Source organism: Mobula birostris, chromosome 5 (assembly GCF_030028105.1).
Source record: "Mobula birostris isolate sMobBir1 chromosome 5, sMobBir1.hap1, whole genome shotgun sequence".
NCBI classification, from domain to species: Eukaryota; Metazoa; Chordata; class Chondrichthyes; order Myliobatiformes; family Myliobatidae; genus Mobula; species Mobula birostris.
This window is the reverse complement of record NC_092374.1, coordinates 32956287-32973412: the sequence shown is the minus strand read 5'-3', so window position 1 is coordinate 32973412 and position 17126 is coordinate 32956287. Positions and strand designations below refer to the sequence as shown.

At 43.0% G+C, this 17126-nt stretch overlaps 1 protein-coding gene across 1 annotated transcript in view; it reads left to right on the top strand.

Annotated features, from left to right (window-relative positions):
* LOC140197220 (thrombospondin-4-like) overlaps nucleotides 1–17126 on the top strand; it is a 137798-nt gene that overhangs the window by 61924 nt on the left and 58748 nt on the right. The window contains exons 5-9 of the mRNA XM_072257144.1: nucleotides 1947–2029; nucleotides 7746–7797; nucleotides 13658–13842; nucleotides 14014–14151; nucleotides 16843–16920. Coding sequence (XP_072113245.1) covers nucleotides 1947–2029; nucleotides 7746–7797; nucleotides 13658–13842; nucleotides 14014–14151; nucleotides 16843–16920 — 536 coding nt within the window. The remainder of the gene's footprint in view (nucleotides 1–1946; nucleotides 2030–7745; nucleotides 7798–13657; nucleotides 13843–14013; nucleotides 14152–16842; nucleotides 16921–17126) is intronic.

The following is a 17126-nucleotide window of genomic DNA, read 5'->3' as shown; positions in this document are numbered from 1 at the left end:
ATAGTGTCCCAAATAATGAGGAGATCACAGCTATTTCCTCAATTCATCTTTGTTCTTTAAGAGTTGTTCCAAATAAACAGCTGCCTCGATTAATCGATGGCCCAATTAACCAGAATCCCTGTATTTGCCAAAATAATGTTATAGGTCAGCTGTAGAGATGGAAAAAGTAAGTTTAATCAAATTAGACTTGTTGTAAAACATAAACTAAAGCCCAAAGGGAATGGTTGCTGGTACACTCTCAAAATATTCCTTGCACGCAAATAATAGGCTGCACCAGAAATTCCACCATTTACACCCGAATTGCCTTCGCTTAACATAAGCAATGTAGAATGAAATCAGCCATTGGTCTGCTATTAATCTGAATTGAAGAATTTCTAAACCAGCTAAGAAAGGATTATGCAAGTTCTCCCTCAGCAGGTCCATGTGTGGATATCTTTGACCATAAGATATAGGAGCAGAATTAAGCCATTACACCCATTGAGTCTGCTCCACCACTTCATCAAAGCTGATTCAATTGTCCTCTCAGCCTCATTCTCCTGTCTTCTCCCATATCCCTTCATGCCCTGACCAATCAAGAACCTGTGAAGCTCTGCCTTAAATATACATAAAGACCTGGCCTCCTCAGCTGCCTGTGGCAACGAATTCCACAGATTCATTACTCTCTGGCTAAAGAAGCTCCTCCTCATCTCCGTTCTAAAAGGACGCCCCTCTATTCTGAAGCTGTGTGCTCTGGCCTTAGACTGTCTCGTCATAGGAAGCACCCTCTCCACATCCACTCTATCAAGGCCTTTCACCAGTCAGTAGATTTCAATGGTTTCCTTGGTTTCACCTGCTCCAGTCGCGGAGCCTCCATTCTGGGCTGGCAAGTGGGTTCCCCCAATAAATTCTGTTACAGTGGAATGAGAACAGAAGCAGCAGGAGGAGGAAATCAAAGATGCCTGAGAAGTAAAGAGAAGAAGAGTGTAATTGTGCTGTCAGAATTTTGACAAGAAGATCTCTTAGCAGAAATCTGCTCAGTGTAGCATGAAAAGTCAAGCCAATCAGCATCTGAGCCTGAGAACCTATTTTTTGAATGCCCACCAAATGCATTCAGAGTACCTATCAGATCTGGGCTGGGTAGTCTGACTCTGCAGCTCTTTAAGCTCATTTGTCTCAAATCTGGAACCCTGTTACGTTTACCACCTGGTCTCCAGTAGGCTCCTAATCCCTTTAATTTCCCGAACTCCCCTTTCCGCACCTCCCACACAGAGACCGCGAGAAGAGATGATAATTGAGCCCTGACAACATCTGTTTTATTGCTCCCAGCTCACGTAAAGCTCAACGTGAAGGGGCACTCTAATACACAGCATGAATGTCTACTGAGAACTCCTGGTAGTATTTAGAGCTTGAGTAACCGTTTCAATGTTCAGTTTTAGTGCACATTCTGAAAATGCGCAGCCTGGGGCCTGTATTTATAAACATGACTAAATTTGCATTCTGCCAGAAACCAACACTTAAAAGCTGTCAGTGAAAAAATGTCATTGAATCTGGAAACTTGGCACTAGTGTACTCATCTGTTTCCGCCATTCAAGCAGTCCCCTTACTGTTTTATAAGCACATAAAATATTACATCATAGACTGCTCAAACGTAGATTGAAATAATGGAAAGAAATGCACTGGCATCTAGCAAAAGTTCTTTGCAAAGGTTATCTCTTTGTGCTGTTTTCATTCTATACCAATGTCCAAGAAAAGTTCCACGTTACAAGGTAACACAAACAAAAAGCTGGGGGTACCCAGCAGGCCAGGCAGCATCTATAGAGAAGAGTAACGAGTCAATGTTTCAGGCCAAGACCTTCATCAGGACGGGGAAAAAAGAGATTAAAAGTCAGATTTTGTGTGTACTACTTTGAATTCCAGTATATGCAGGTTCTCTTGTCTGTGTTAACATGTTCTTTTTTACATTGCAGGTGATTCTGGGAGACATTTGGTTGTGCAGATGACACAACTCAATGAAGTGCTTGCAGAAATGAAGCAGCTTCTCAGACAGCAGGTAAGATGTGCTTTCTCAGCTGGAGATCTTTTGCCTTTGAGAGATGGCATTAACCATTTTGGGTGCAAAAGTAATCCGGAGGGAGCTCAAGAGTATTGGATGGTAGTCCGCTCCCAGCCCCTGGCACACTTACCTGGATTAAGTTCCTGACTTTGGATGTCAGTCACATGCAGTGGTGAGAAGCCATGTGACATGAGGATCTATCTGCTGGACACTGTGTAAACAAGCACTCTGCTGTTCGAGATCTCCTAGCAATAGATCATTACAGAGTTCCTTCCCAGATTCCATCATATGGAGGCAACTAATCTTTGGGGATGCAGATTTGAATTTTGACCTAAACTGCAGGTGAACCTATATCTACCTTTTAGCCTGGATAGTGGAGCTGTTGTGATACAAGAACGCTTGGAGAATGGAGTACTTCAATCCGTTCCCACTCATTCATGCACCAGAAGTCTTGTACATAATGGACACAGGCTCCCGCACTTAAAAGCCTGGTGGTTTCTCCAACTTAAGGTGCAATTTAACGCACCTGGCTGTCAGCTGTGCTTGACAGAGTAGTTTCACAGGTTCGTAGACTGGGGCCAGTCTCTTATCCATATCTTCTACTCACACTTGTGCTTCAGCATCAAGTTGTTTCAAGCAGTGTTAGCCTCTCAGTTAAACACTGGCCAATGGTGTTTTGAGTTCTGTGTAAATACAGAGTTTCGTACAAACAAGTGTCTCACACTTAATGCATCTTTGCTTGAATTTATCCAGGTTCCAGGATGCACATTCTTGGCTCCCTAGCTGTTGACTTTTTTTTATATACTGGAGCAAAGTCAGTGTAGAGAGAACCAGCCTGCTCTGTATGACTAATCTTCTAACTTTCAGTGTTATAAAGACCCAAAGATTTTCTTCAAAGCACTGTTCGTGAGATATAAAATTTGACTTTGAATTATTAGCCAAACTCTCTTCAACAAACCCGACTGGCATGTAAATGCTTATTTTAAACTTCAGCATTAGAATACTGATCCAGTAGCTCAGTTAATCTACAGGACAAACACCAGACTATTTGAGATTTTCATCTCACACCAACCTCAGTTATTGAATTTTCGTACAATGCTTGTGGATGCATAGAGACACAGAGAGACTGAGCACCAGTCATTGTCAGATTCTTTCACTGGTGCATTCGAGAGGATGGGGCTTCATCCCAAATATCTAGAAGATGAAGAGTTCAGTTCCCTTTGTAAGAATAAAGGTCCATAATAAGACCCTTGGAAACATGAATCCCTTTCTATATCTTGAAAGCCACCTTTTGTTGACAGCAGATATTAAAGTTATAGAGTTATAGAGTCATACAGCAGGGAAACAAGCCCTGCGGCCTACTGGGCCATTCCAGCCAAGTTAGCCACGTTTGCCAGCATTTTCTCCTTAACCTTCCCTATCCATGTACCTGTCCAAATATCCTTTTTAAAAGTTTTATTCTACCTGACTCAACCACGTCCTCTGGCTGTTCATTCTACATTGATACCATCCTATATAATTGCCCTTAAGTTGCAATTTAAATCTTTCCCCACCAACTTTAAACCTATGCCCTCAAGTTCCTGAATCCCCAACCCTGGGAAAAAGATTGAATATATTCATCCTATTTTTGCCCTCGTGATTTTTCTGAAAGATCACCTTGCAGTCTTCTACACTAAAGAATAAATTCCAAGCCTGTCAAAACTCTCTCTTTAACTCAGGCCCTCAAGTCCCGGCAACATCCTTGTAAATATTGATGGGGAACTTCACTAAGGCCTGCAGTGTGTCAGCATAGACTTCAAATGATTGAGTGAAAATTGGCTCAAAGAACACAACCTCAAACCCAACACCTAACATGGTCTACTGAACAGTGGTGAAACTTCTGTCCTGTACACTTCAGATTCATGGATATCCTACAGCAGGTTCCTTAAAGTACCCGAGAAAGACCATCACAGATGCCTCAGCAAAATCTTCCTAGTCAATCAGCAGGAGTGGCAACTGATTGACAGCATTCTCTCCAAGGCTAACAGCTCCAACACAGAGGTTCTGCTCACATTCAATGGAGGGACGTGAACTTGCCTCCGTTGAGGACATTTATAGCAGTAGGTGCAGAAAAAAGGCCTGGAAGATCATCAGGGACACCAGTCACCCCAACCATAAACTGTTTCAGCTGCTTCCGTTTGCCAAACAGTACTGCAGTATTAAAGCCAGGTCCAACAAGCTACAGGACAGTTTCTTTCTACAAGCGATTAGACTTTTAAATTCACATGTCTGTACATTGTGACTGAGTCATATCGCAACGATTATTACTCCCTCACATTGTGCGATGGATGTAAAATTTAATAGTCTCTTGACTATCTCCAGTGGGCAGGCCACATCGTCTGCAAGTGGAACAGCAAACTCCCAATACAAGTATTACACGCACACACAAACAGACAAACTTGTGTTGGGGGCACTTGGAATTTTATTGGTGGCTCTGGTTGTCCCATTACAGGAAGGATGTGGATACTACGGAGGGAGTGTAGAAGAGGTTTATTAGGTTGCTCTCTGAATTAGAGAGTATTAACTACAAGAATGTGTTGGACAAACTGGGCTTGTTTTCTCTGGAGTGTCAGAGACCGAAGAGCGACCTGCTAGAAGTTTATAAAGTGATGTGAGGTAGAGTAAACACACACACACACACACACACATATACACAATAGAATTGACTTTGCACAGTTGCAATGAAAAACTTACTTACAGCAGCATCACTGGAAGTCAGTTCTGACAGCATTGAAAACTATCAGCCTGGTAGTGAGGATGCCTTTAGCCCCTTGAATTTACTCCTGACTTTTCAACCTAAATGATTCTTGCCAGTTCTCAGTAAAATTAGTAAACTGAGAAAGACGTAGTCACTAACTAAGTTTGTCTTGTCTTCGTACCGCTCCTTGTGCAGATCAACGCTGCCAGTTTGTTTTGCTACTAACAGTCCTGCACTATTTTCTCTTCCCACAATCAGGAATTAATTGGAACTATTCGGACTACGTCAGCCAATGGCAGAACTGCGTGTTTAACAACTGGCCTGTGGAGTCACCCCAGCATTTTGTGTGTTGCTTGGATTTCCAGCATCTGTACATTTTCTCATGTTTGTGATTTACTGCGAGAAGTCCCTCTTGTGCAGGGAAAGGCAGCTTGTTACTCCTCTGTGCAGTGATGGCAATTGGCACTAGGCTTTATAAAGACCCATCTCTAGCACCCTGTGAGACTGAACCAAATGATAGGCTGCCAGGAATCCATTGTGTAACCTGCACTCCTGAGGGTCCTGTGTGTTTGTAATGAGTTGATAAGATTTGAAAGGTTATTTACACTGCTGATCTGCTGGATTAACTGAAACACAACATATTTTTTGTAGTTTACGTAAAGGGAGTTTATGTAAGGCACATCTCATGGCTCAAAGCATTTTTAAAACAATGAAGCATTTTTAAAGGGTAGATTCAGAAGCAACTATAAGCTCCCACAAGCAATGATAATAACCAGATAATATTTTTAAAATTTTTGAATCAGATGGGAATCAACCAGGGCAATAGGAATAACTTACTGCCTGTTATGCCACTGGCGTTTGGGGCAGCAATGAAGCTCCTCCATCTCCGGTGATGTTCCAGGGCTTCCTTTGTCGTGTCACTAGCTCGCTTATGGTTTTCATACTGTCGGTCATGCAAGTCCTGGGTGGAGACTCAGGAATACTATTGATACTATTGCACAAAAATGTAGAAGGATTCCTCATTGCTGTTTCCATAACAATTCTGTTTTACCAGTTAGGGTTGTTAGCCCTGAGCTGAACCCCCAAACCTGGAGTACTGGTGGAGAACTCTTAGTCTGGCCTCTACCCTTTGACCTGTTTGACGTGGCTGACCCTACCAAGTGCTAAAGCATAAAACGTTGACTCCAGCCAATTTACTGTAGCTCTCTGGGTCATTAAGGCATGCAAGCCTCCAAACCCAACAGCAAGGCTTAGAGGAATAGAAATAACACATTCTTCAAAATGACACCAGAGAATCTTTTATGCCTTCCAGGAAATCAGGTTAATTGCTCGTCTGAAATATGGCACCTCTAACTGTGCAGCACTCCCTCAGTATTTCATTGGAAAGATAAAATTATTCTTTAATTACAGCCGGATTCAGATGTAAGAGATCAGGCAAGTAAGTGATTGTTAACAAGTGTATAATAGTAAGTATCACTATCTTGTACTGTGTGTTATATCAGCAAATCTCTCTCTCAAAAATAGAGCCTCCAAGCAGTCCAATCACAAACAAGAGAGTATCTGCAGGTGCTGGAAATCCAAGCAACACACACAAAATGCTGGAGGAACTCAGCAGGCCAGGCAGCATCTATGGAAAAGAGTAAACAGTTGACGTTTCAGGCCAAGACCCTTCATCAGAACTGGAGAGAATAGATGAGTCAGATTAAGAAGGTGGAGGTAGGGGAGGGAGAACCACAAGGTGAAAGGTGAAACTGGGAGGAGGGAGGGATGAAGTAAAGAGCTGGGAAGTTGATTGGTGAAAGTAATACAGGGCTGGAGAAGGGGGGGGGGTCTGATAGGAGAGGACAGAAGGCCATGGAAGAAAGACAAGGGGGAGGGACACCAGAGGGAGGTAATGGACAGAAAAGGAGACAAGGTGAGAGAGGTGAATGGGAATGGGGAATGGTGAAGTGGGGGGGGGGGGGGTTGGAATTACCAGAATTTTAAGAGATCAATGTTTATGCCATCAGGTTAGAGGCTACCCGGACGGAATATAAGGTGTTGCTTCTCTAATCTGAGTGTGGCCTCTTCGCAGCAGTAGAAAAGGCCATGGACTGACGTGTCGGAATGGGAATGGGAAGCGGAATTAAAATGGGTGGCCACTGGGAGATCCGGCTTTTTCTAGTGGATGGAGTGTAGGTGCTCGGCAAAGCAATCTCCCAATCTGTGTCGGGTCTTACCGATTATACAGGAGGCCACACCAGCAGCACCAGATACAGTAGATGACCCCCACAGACTCACAGATGAAGTGTCGCCTCACCTGGAAGGACTGTTTGGGGCCCTGAATAGTAGTGAGGGAGGAGGTGTAGGGGCAGGTGTTGCACTTATTCGCAGGGAGGTCAAAACAGCAACAAGCTCTCACACGTAATAATGCAAATGTCCCACACTTGAGAAGTCCAAGGCACAATCACAGGCTATTACAACTAGAGCAAAGATTTAAAAATATATAACAATATTTAAGAGATGGATACAATAACTAAACCAAATAAAAGCACACAATTAAAATAGTAAATTAATGTATAATGACTCTTTTTAATGTGACATTTCCTATTCCTCTCAATCCTATGTCCAATAATTTCCATTGAAATCAACGAGTCTCAGGGACACCTAGTCTGACCTGGTGTGCTATCCCATGGCAATGCCCAGCATTGGGGGAAGTCCACTGACAGAGTGCGTTCACACATGTGACCCTTCAATCTGTCAGTAAGTCAGAGTCGCCATGCTTCATGTAACACCCAGTATAATACTTTAGTCATCTTCAGAGTCATTTAATGGATACCCTCCAATAACCTTTGTTTTTTTTATCTTTACGCAAAGTTTACCAGTGATGAAAGTTGTGTTTGCAGTTACTGGTTAATCTCCACTAGCACATTGACTGACTATTGTTTTATTGTTCTTGCCTGGTAAGGTTGTTAAAAGCCTACCTTATTTCCACAGGTTACAGAAACCACCTTATTACGACATACTATTGCTAAATGTCAGGCATGTGGTGAGTTATTAGCTATTTTTTCACTTGCATCTCTGAAGTATGATACTGTTTTAATATGGGCATAGGTTGATGTTATTTTAAACGCTGATTATCTTCACACATCCTCTTCCACGCAGCGCTGGCATCCACAATGAATGGAACGGAGTTTTTAAAAGAGGCTACGGGTATAGGGAAAATCTTGAGATGACAAACTTGGATTGTTTTCTCTGAAGTGTTGGAGGCTGAGGGGAAAACTGATAAAAGTTTATAAAATTATGAGAGGCACCATCATGATAGATAATCAGACATTTTCCTGGAGTGGAATTGTCAAATACTGGAGTGTAGAGATTTAAGATGGGAAGGGGAATGCTAAAAGGAGATGTGCGGGGCACAATTCTTTACACTGAGAGTAATGGGTGTCTGGAACATCCTGCTGGAGGGGTGGTAGAAACAGTCACGGTAGTGACATTTAAGAGACATCTAAACAGGCACATGTGTTGTGTATTTAATGTTTCAGCAATGCTATAAATATATTATTTGATTAAGCATCTTTGTTGTTTGCATGTAATTGATTACGGGTTATGTGTAAAAGTATGTGAATGGCATACGTCATCACGCCACCACATCATGCACCTTATAAATGTACGTGGGTTATCCCTGGCTCTACCTTTTCCTTTCAATTCCTTTTAGGTTTTGCAGTTACAAAACATAACAACATGAAACTTACGTTCTTGATATTTATTGCTGATTTATTAATTATTATTATTTTCTGTTTTGTTTTTGCACTGTTTGGTGTCTTTGCACACTGGTTGTTTATCTGTCCTATGGGCTGCAGGTTTTCATTGATTCTATTGTGTTTCTTTTATTTACGGTGAATACCCACAAGAAAATAAATCTCAGGGTTGTATATGTACTTTGATAATAAATGTACTTTGATCTTTGAAATTAGAAGGAATGGAGACATATGGATCATCTGCAGGTAGATGGGATTAGCTTAATTTAACCATTATCAACACGGATGGCCTATGTGGTTTCTGTTCTAAGATTAGGGAATTGAGGCGAGGATAGGATTGAGTGATATTTCTGAGGAAGAAAGTAAGTGATGGACGACCCAATGGTGCCTTCTTCCACCTATGTCAGCTCTTTCCCAGGGGACCAAGTTATCCTTCACCATCAGCATTCCTAAGGTCCCTACCATTAACCCACATGCCCAACCAGAACTGGGATTCTCAAAGTGCATTGCCTCACACTTAAATTCCACCTGCCATTGCTCTACCCAATTTTCAAGTTTATCGATGTCCCACTGTATCCTTAGACAATCTTGTATACCATCTTCGAATTTGCTAACGTTTTCCTCATCAGCAAACTTACTAGTTGGACCACATTCACTCTCATCCAAGTCAGTTATACATTTCAAACAACAAAGTGCTGATCCCACTTGGTGCAGACTATCTGTTGGTAAAACAGCAATCCACAATCAGAGCCCCAGCAATTCCCTTCCTTGTTTTTTAGCTTCCCGGGATAGATCCAGTCAGGCTCTGGTGATTATCCACTCTAATCTGAAGCAATATTTCTGACTCTTCCTCATTCCTGATACAGGCATTCTCTAGAATATCAACGTACACTCCCTTAACTCTTCATCTTCCTCATCCTTCTCCCAGGTGAAGTCTTCACTTGGGAGCTCGCTCCTGTCCCCTGGCTCCACACATTGATTATTGCTTTGGGCCCTGAGGGAACTTACTTTTCTTAGCTACCCTCCTGTTTCAGATATACCATATGTATAATCATCGGTCCATGAACCCATGAACACAACTCTGTTGTTCCTTTTTTAATCACACAATTTACTTATTGTTGTAGTTTATGGTAATATTATGTCTTTGCAATGTATTACTGCCACAAAACAACATATTTCATGCCGTATAAGTCAGTGATAATAAATCTGATACTAATTTTGATTAAAAGGTTTTATAATTCTCCTTAATCCTGTTTGCCAACATCATTTCATGGTCTCTTTCTGCCCTCTTGTTCTCTCCTACAACCCCTGCAAACCTCAAAGGGCTTGATCAATACCAGTTTCCAAAACCTGATTTACACTTCCTTTTTTCCTCGATTAAACCTTCATTATCGTTCCTTAACAAAGGTTCCTAGGCTTACACCTTTGCTTCTTACAGGGATATGTAGATTCTGAGCAGTTACTAATTCACTCTTAATGGACCCCACTTATCAGATGTTGTTTTCCCCTCTGCCAGCTCTCCTAATCTACCTGGTTTATATTATTGAAATATACTTCCCCTGAGTTTTGAGAACTTCAAGTACACACCTTATCTTTTTGCACATCTACTTGGAAGCTGGTAGCGTAATGTTGCCAGTGACCCAGGTTCAATTCCGTGTCTGTCTATAAGGAGCTTGTATGTTTTCCCTGTGACCGCGTGGGTTTCCTCCAGGTGCTCTAGTTTCTTCTCGCGTTCCAAAAACATACAAGTTCATGGGTTAATAGGTCACATGGGTGTAACTGGCAGCCTGGGCTCATTGGCCTGTTACCAAGCTGTATCTCTAAATACATAAAAATCGTTTGCTTACCAAAGCAGGGTCACTATTCACAAAGGATTTATCCGCAGGAATTTCTATCATTTACCTAGCCTCACTTCCTCAAATGAGGTTAAGTACAGCTCCCATATTGCTTCAGAACATTCCCTCGGGTGTATTTTATGAACTCCGCACCATCGAAGCTCCTTGCGTTAAAGCAACCCCAATCAATACTAAGGAAGTTATTTGGTGGGAAAGTCTATTTATGCAGAACAGTACAATTGCAAATAATCTTTTTCTGTCTGGGCTGCTTGATTGTGGCTTGGATAATGTGAAAGTTAGGCCAAAGCCAGCATGGTTTCCTGAAAGGAAAATCCTGCCTGACTAACTTACTGCAATTACAAGCAGGATAAACAAAGGAGATGCAGTAGATGTGGTGTACTTGGATTTTCAGAAGGTCTTTGGCAAGGTGCCGTACATAAGGCTGCTTAGAAACATAGAAAATAGGTGCAGGAGTAGGCCATTCGGCCCTTCGAGCCTGCACCGCCATTTATTATGATCATGGCTGATCATCCAACTCAGAACCCCGCCCCAGCCTTCCCTCCATACCCCCTGACCTCCGTAGCCACAAGGGCCATATCTAACTCCCTCTTAAATATAGCCAATGAACTGGCCTCAACTGTTTCCTGTGGCAGAGAATTCCACAGATTCACCACTCTCTGTGTGAAGAAGTTTTTCCTAATCTCGGTCCTAAAAGGCTTCCCCTCTATCCTCAAACTGTGGCCCCTCGTTCTGGACTTCCCCAACATCGGGAACAATCTTCCTGCATCTAGCCTGTCCAATCCCTTTAGGATTTTATACGTTTCAATCAGATCCCCCCTCAATCTTCTAAATTCCAACGAGTACAAGCCCAGTTCATCCATTCTTTCTTCATATGAAAGTCCTGCCATCCCAGGAATCAATCTGGTGAACCTTCTTTGTACTCCCTCTATGGCAAGGATGTCTTTCCTCAGATTAGGGGACCAAAACTGCACACAATACTCCAGGTGTGGTCTCACCAAGGCCTTGTACAACTGCAGTAGTACCTCCCTGCTCCTGTACTCAAATCCTCTCGCTATAAATGCCAGCATACCATTTGCCTTTTTCACCGCCTGCTGTACCTGCATGCCCACTTTCAATGACTGGTGTATAATGACACCCAGGTCTCCTTGCACCTCCCCTTTTCCTAATCAGCCACCATTCAGATAATAATCTGTTTTCCTATTTTTGCCACCAAAATGGATAACTTCACATTTATCCACATTAAATTGCATCTGCCATGAATTTGCCCACTCACCCAACCTATCCAAGTCACCCTGCATCCTCTTAGCATCCTCCTCACAGCTAACACTGCCACCCAGCTTCGTGTCATCCGCAAACTTGGAGATGCTGCATTTAATTCCCTCATCCAAGTCATTAATATATATTGTAAACAACTGGGGTCCCAGCACTGAGCCTTGCGGTACCCCACTAGTCACCGCCTGCCATTCTGAAAAGGTCCCGTTTATTCCCACTCTTTGCTTCCTGTCTGCTAACCAATTCTCCACCCACACCAATACCTTACCCCCAATACCGTGTGCTTTAAGTTTGCACACTAATCTCCTATGTGGGACCTTGTCAAAAGCCTTTTGAAAATCCAAATATACCACATCCACTGGTTCTCCCCTATCCACTCTACTAGTTACATCCTCAAAAAATTCTATGAGATTCGTCAGACATGACTTTCCTTTCACAAATCCATGCTGACTTTGTCCGATCATTTCACCGCTTTCCAAATGTGCTGTTATCACATCTTTGATAACTGACTCCAGCAGTTTCCCCACCACCGACGTTAGGCTAACCGGTCTATAATTCCCCGGTTTCTCTCTCCCTCCTTTTTTAAAAAGTGGAGTTACATTAGCCACCCTCCAATCCTCAGGAACTAGTCCAGAATCTAACGAGTTTTGAAAAATTATCACTAATGCATCAACTATTTCTTGGGCTACTTCCTTCAGCACTCTAGGATGCAGACCATCTGGCCCTGGGGATTTATCTGCCTTTAATCCCTTCAATTTACCTAACACCACTTCCCTACTAACATGTATTTCCCTCGGTTCCTCCATCTCACTGGACCTTCTGTCCCCTACTATTTCCGGAAGATTATTTATGTCCTCCTTAGTGAAGACAGAACCAAAGTAATTATTCAATTGGTCTGCCATGTCCTTGCTCCCCATAATCAATTCACCTGTTTCTGCTTAGCAAGATAAGAACCCATGGAATTTCAGGGGAGTTACTAGCATGGCTGATTGGCAGCAAACAAAGAGTAGGAATAAAGGGATCCTATTGTGGCTGGTTGCTGATTACCAGTGGAGTTCCAAAGGGGTCAGTGTTGGGACTGCTGCTTTTTACGATGTATGTCAGTGATTTGGACTATGGGATTAATGGATTTATGGCTAAATTTTCCGATGATATCCTAAAGGTTAACCTCCAGGTTGAGTCGGTTGTGAAGAAGGCGATTGCAATGTTGGCATTCATTTCTAGAGGTATAGAATATAAGACCAGGGATGTGATGTTGAGGCTCTATCAGGCATTCATGAGACTACACTTGGAGTATTATCTGCAGTTTTGGGCTCCTTATTTTAGAAAGGATATACTGACGTAGAGGGTTCAGAGAAGATTCACGAGAATGATTCCAGGAATGAAAGGGTTACCATATGAGGAACATCTGGCAGCTCTTGGGCTGTATTCCCTGGAGTTCAGGAGAATGAGGGGGGATCTCATAGAAACATTCCGAATGTTAAAAGGCCTGAACAGATTAGATATAGCAAAGTTATTTCCCATGGTAGGGGAGTCTAGGACAAGAGGGCACAACTTCAGGATTGAAGGACGTCCATTTAGAACTGAGATGCGGAGAAATTACTTTAGTCAGAGGGTGGGTAAATCTGTGGAACTTGTTGCCACGAGTGGCTGTGGAGGCCAAGTCATTAGGTGCATTTAAGGCAGAGATAGATAGGCTCTTGATTAGCCAGGGCGTCAAAGGGTATGGGGTGAAAGCAGGGGAGTGGGGATGACTGGAAGAATTGGACCAGCCTAGGGTTGAATGGCGGAGCAGACTTGATGGGCCAAGTGGCCTACTTCTACTTCTATATCTTATGGTCTTCCATGATTGGCTGACATATGCGATAACGAGCAGGTGTACAGGTGTACCTGATAAAGTAGCAACTGGATGCAAATGGAATGATTCTTTAGCTGTGGTTTACAGGTACAAAATTAACACTTACGATATTTAAGTGTTGCCATGCATCCCTGTTACTTTATGACCCATCTCTTATTTTAGATATTGGACTAACTGACCTGGAAGAGCTCAACCTTCTCATGGTCCCCACCATTTCTAAACCACGCTGTACTGCTAAGTCCTGTTTCCGTGGCGTGAAGTGTATTGAGACTCGGGATGGATTTCGGTGTGGACCGTGTCCGAAAGGGTTTGTAGGGGATGGCATTCGATGTGCTGATGAGGATGAGGTAAATTACAACGGCAAAGTAGCTATTGTCATTTTCTTTTCACTTTTTGACTTTTGATTATAATTAATTGAGAATCACAGATTCTTGTTTCTTTTCCTAACTCTTTGTTCACAAATGTTTTTATTCTTGACTTGTGCCTAATGATTTTTTTTTTGTAACTTTCGCTCTTAGTGTCAGATAAGCCCGTGTTCTGCTGGAGTTCGCTGTGTGAACACCTTCCCCGGATACAAGTGTGAGGGCTGTCCAGCAGGCTACACTGGTGGGACTGTTCAAGGGGTGGGATTGGAGTACGCAAGGTTAAATAAACAGGTAAACATTAGACACTGCACAGACCCCATAACAGTATAAGACATAGGAGCAGAATTAGGCCATTTGGCCCATCAAGTCTGTTCTGCCATTTCATCATGGCTGGTCCTTTTTTCCTCTCAGCCCCAATCTCCTGCCTTCCCCCATATCCCTTCATGCTCTGACCAATGGAAAATCTGTCAACCTCTGCCTTGTATACACATGCAGACTTGGCCTCCACAGCTACCTGTGGCAAAGAATTGCATAGATCTACCACCTTACAAAGAAGCAAAGGCTTTTGCCAGAGGCATCAGCAAGCTCCGTTTCATGAAACAGTAAGGTCTTGACTTCCATGCTTGCACACTGCAGAACAGAAATCAAGAACTCAGTTGCTGGGTTCTGCACCAAGGCCAGGCCTAGAGCATCCAAGTGTTGAACTGACAGCCAGTTACCCGGTTACCCGCCAGAAAATAAACCTCAGGGTAGTATATCGTGTTACATGCGTACTTTGATAATAAATTTACTTTGAACTTTGTATCGCATCCCCCAACTTTACCCCAGCCCTGGTTGTAACACTTATTTATTTATTTCCAGCCATGCCACCCAGCGACCCCCGATTTAACCCTAGTCTAATCACAGGACAATTTACCATGACTAATTAACCTACTGACCAGTATGCCTTTGGACTGTAGGAGGGAACCCTTGCGGTTATGGGGCAAATGTACAAACTCCCTATAGACAGCGGCAGGAAGTGAGCCCGGTTACTGATACTGTAGAGTGTTCTGCCACCATCGTTCCCCACACCTAAGATGGTACGAGGGTCGCTGGTGTGGATGGAAGAGGTAAAGGAAAGCATGTGGTGTGATTTCTTCATTTTATTTAATTTGAATGTGTTGAACAAACCATATCAGTCAAATGCATTCAGAAATGGGTTTTAATATACTTATAGCTGCTTTTTGTGGACGCGTGGCCAAGTGGTTAAGGCATTGGACTAGCGACCCGAAGGTCGTGAGTTCGAGCCGAGGGAACGTGTTGTGTCCTTGAGCAAGGCACTTAATCACACATTGCTCTGCGACGACACTGGTGCTAAGCTGTATGGGTCCTAATGCCCTTCTCTTGGACAACATTGGTGTCGTGGAGAGGGGAGACTTGCAGCATGGGCAACTGCTGGTCTTCCATACAACCTTGCCCAGGCCTGCGCCCTGGAGAGTGAAGACTTTCCAGGCGCAGATCCATGGTCTCACAAGACTAATGGATGCCTTTAATTTAAGCTGCTTTTATGTTCCTGATTATCGGGGGCATTTAGAAACAGTTGAAAAGGTGACAGGATAAGTCGTCAGGACAACCTAGGTTTGGACCCTCAGGATCTGAGACCTGGCCACCATTCAGGGAGGGCCGAGAGAGACTTGGTCAGTGATAGGCAGAAACATAAGCAGGAGCAAATAATAGGCAGCTGGGAGAGAGGAGGGGAAGGGGAGAAACAGAGGCCAGTAGATGATACTAGGAATCAGATAATGGAAGAACGAACGTTCAAAGTAAATTTATTATAAAGTATATACAGGCAGCACCAACACAATGCCACTTGGATGATCAAAGAGCACAGGCAACAACATTTGGAAAGGCATATTAAGAAAGGAGAGAGATTAAGGTAAAGAGAGAGTAAAATTGATATTATTTGAACTGCTATGTCTTGAAATTCAGGTACTCTAAACTATCATTTATTTTGTATCAGCCTCTAACTATTAATTCCAGCAGGCTTTGTGTATTTATATGTAGTCATGCTGTGAACAAAGCCACATTGGCAGCACTTGGCATCTTTCTTTTCCTGTGACAGCTGAGGGGCTAGCCTACATTAACCGGTCATAAAAGTCAACCATGTAGAACACATTCAAATAATGTAGTTTATGCAGGTAGAACTCAACACCTCTGGGAGATACTACTGAATTATTTGGCTGCTTATCAGAATTCAACAGGCTCTTCCTTTTTTTATTTCTATCACTGATCTCAAAAGCATTAGATTTGCTATTGGCTCATCCTGTTGTTTTCTTGGAGATGTGGCCGGTGCCCCGGGAGAAATTATGTACTTTTCCCATCTGTTGCTTTCCTCAGTTCAATCTTCTTGTTTCCAATTACACTCAGGACATTGTAAATAGCATGGAAGAACATTATCGCTTCATGCAAAAATATTTTAAGAGTTGCTCATATGAACAGCAACAAAAAGACTCAGAGTAGCGAGCCAAATAACCATAGTGCGACGCTACAGCAGCTCAGGGCATTTGGAGTTCCTTTCCAATGGAGCCTGTACATCCTTCATGTGAAATAACCATAGTGCAACGCTACGCCAGCTCAGGGCATTCGGAGTTCCTTTCCAATGGAGTCTGTACGTCCTTCATGTGAGCCCACGGCTTTGCTCCGGTTTCCTCCCGCAGTCCAAATTAGTTAATTAGTCATTGTAAATTGTCCTGTGTTTAGGCTAGTGTTAAATAGGTGGGTTGCTGGGTGATGCGGCTCGTTGGGCTGGAAAGGGCTTTCACACTGTATCTCTAAATAAGATCAAATCAGGCTCATTACAGACCTCTAAGGATCTTGCTCCCTTGTTCGCTCACAGTCTAAATGGCAAAAACCTCATTGAGCACATTAAAGCAGGTCAGAAAGTCTGGGGTATAAATTTCATGATCTGTGTGTAACTAACCAAACTGAAATGTCCTTGAACAGGTCTGCGTCGATACAGACGAATGTAGTGACGGAAGGAACGGAGGCTGTGCTCCCAATTCCCAGTGTATCAACACCATGGTAACGATTCTGACCATTACATCCTGTCTTCCAACCACTTCATGTTCTATTGTAATCTTGCTCGTGTGGTACATCCTGTACCGTTTGCCTTTCTGTCCCTTTTTGTCACTTCCTGCTGTGTTGTAACTCTCTCTTTCTCCGACTGACCAGAACAGATTTGCCAATGCAATGGGCAATGAACAATAAATCAGTACTACATTCAGTCC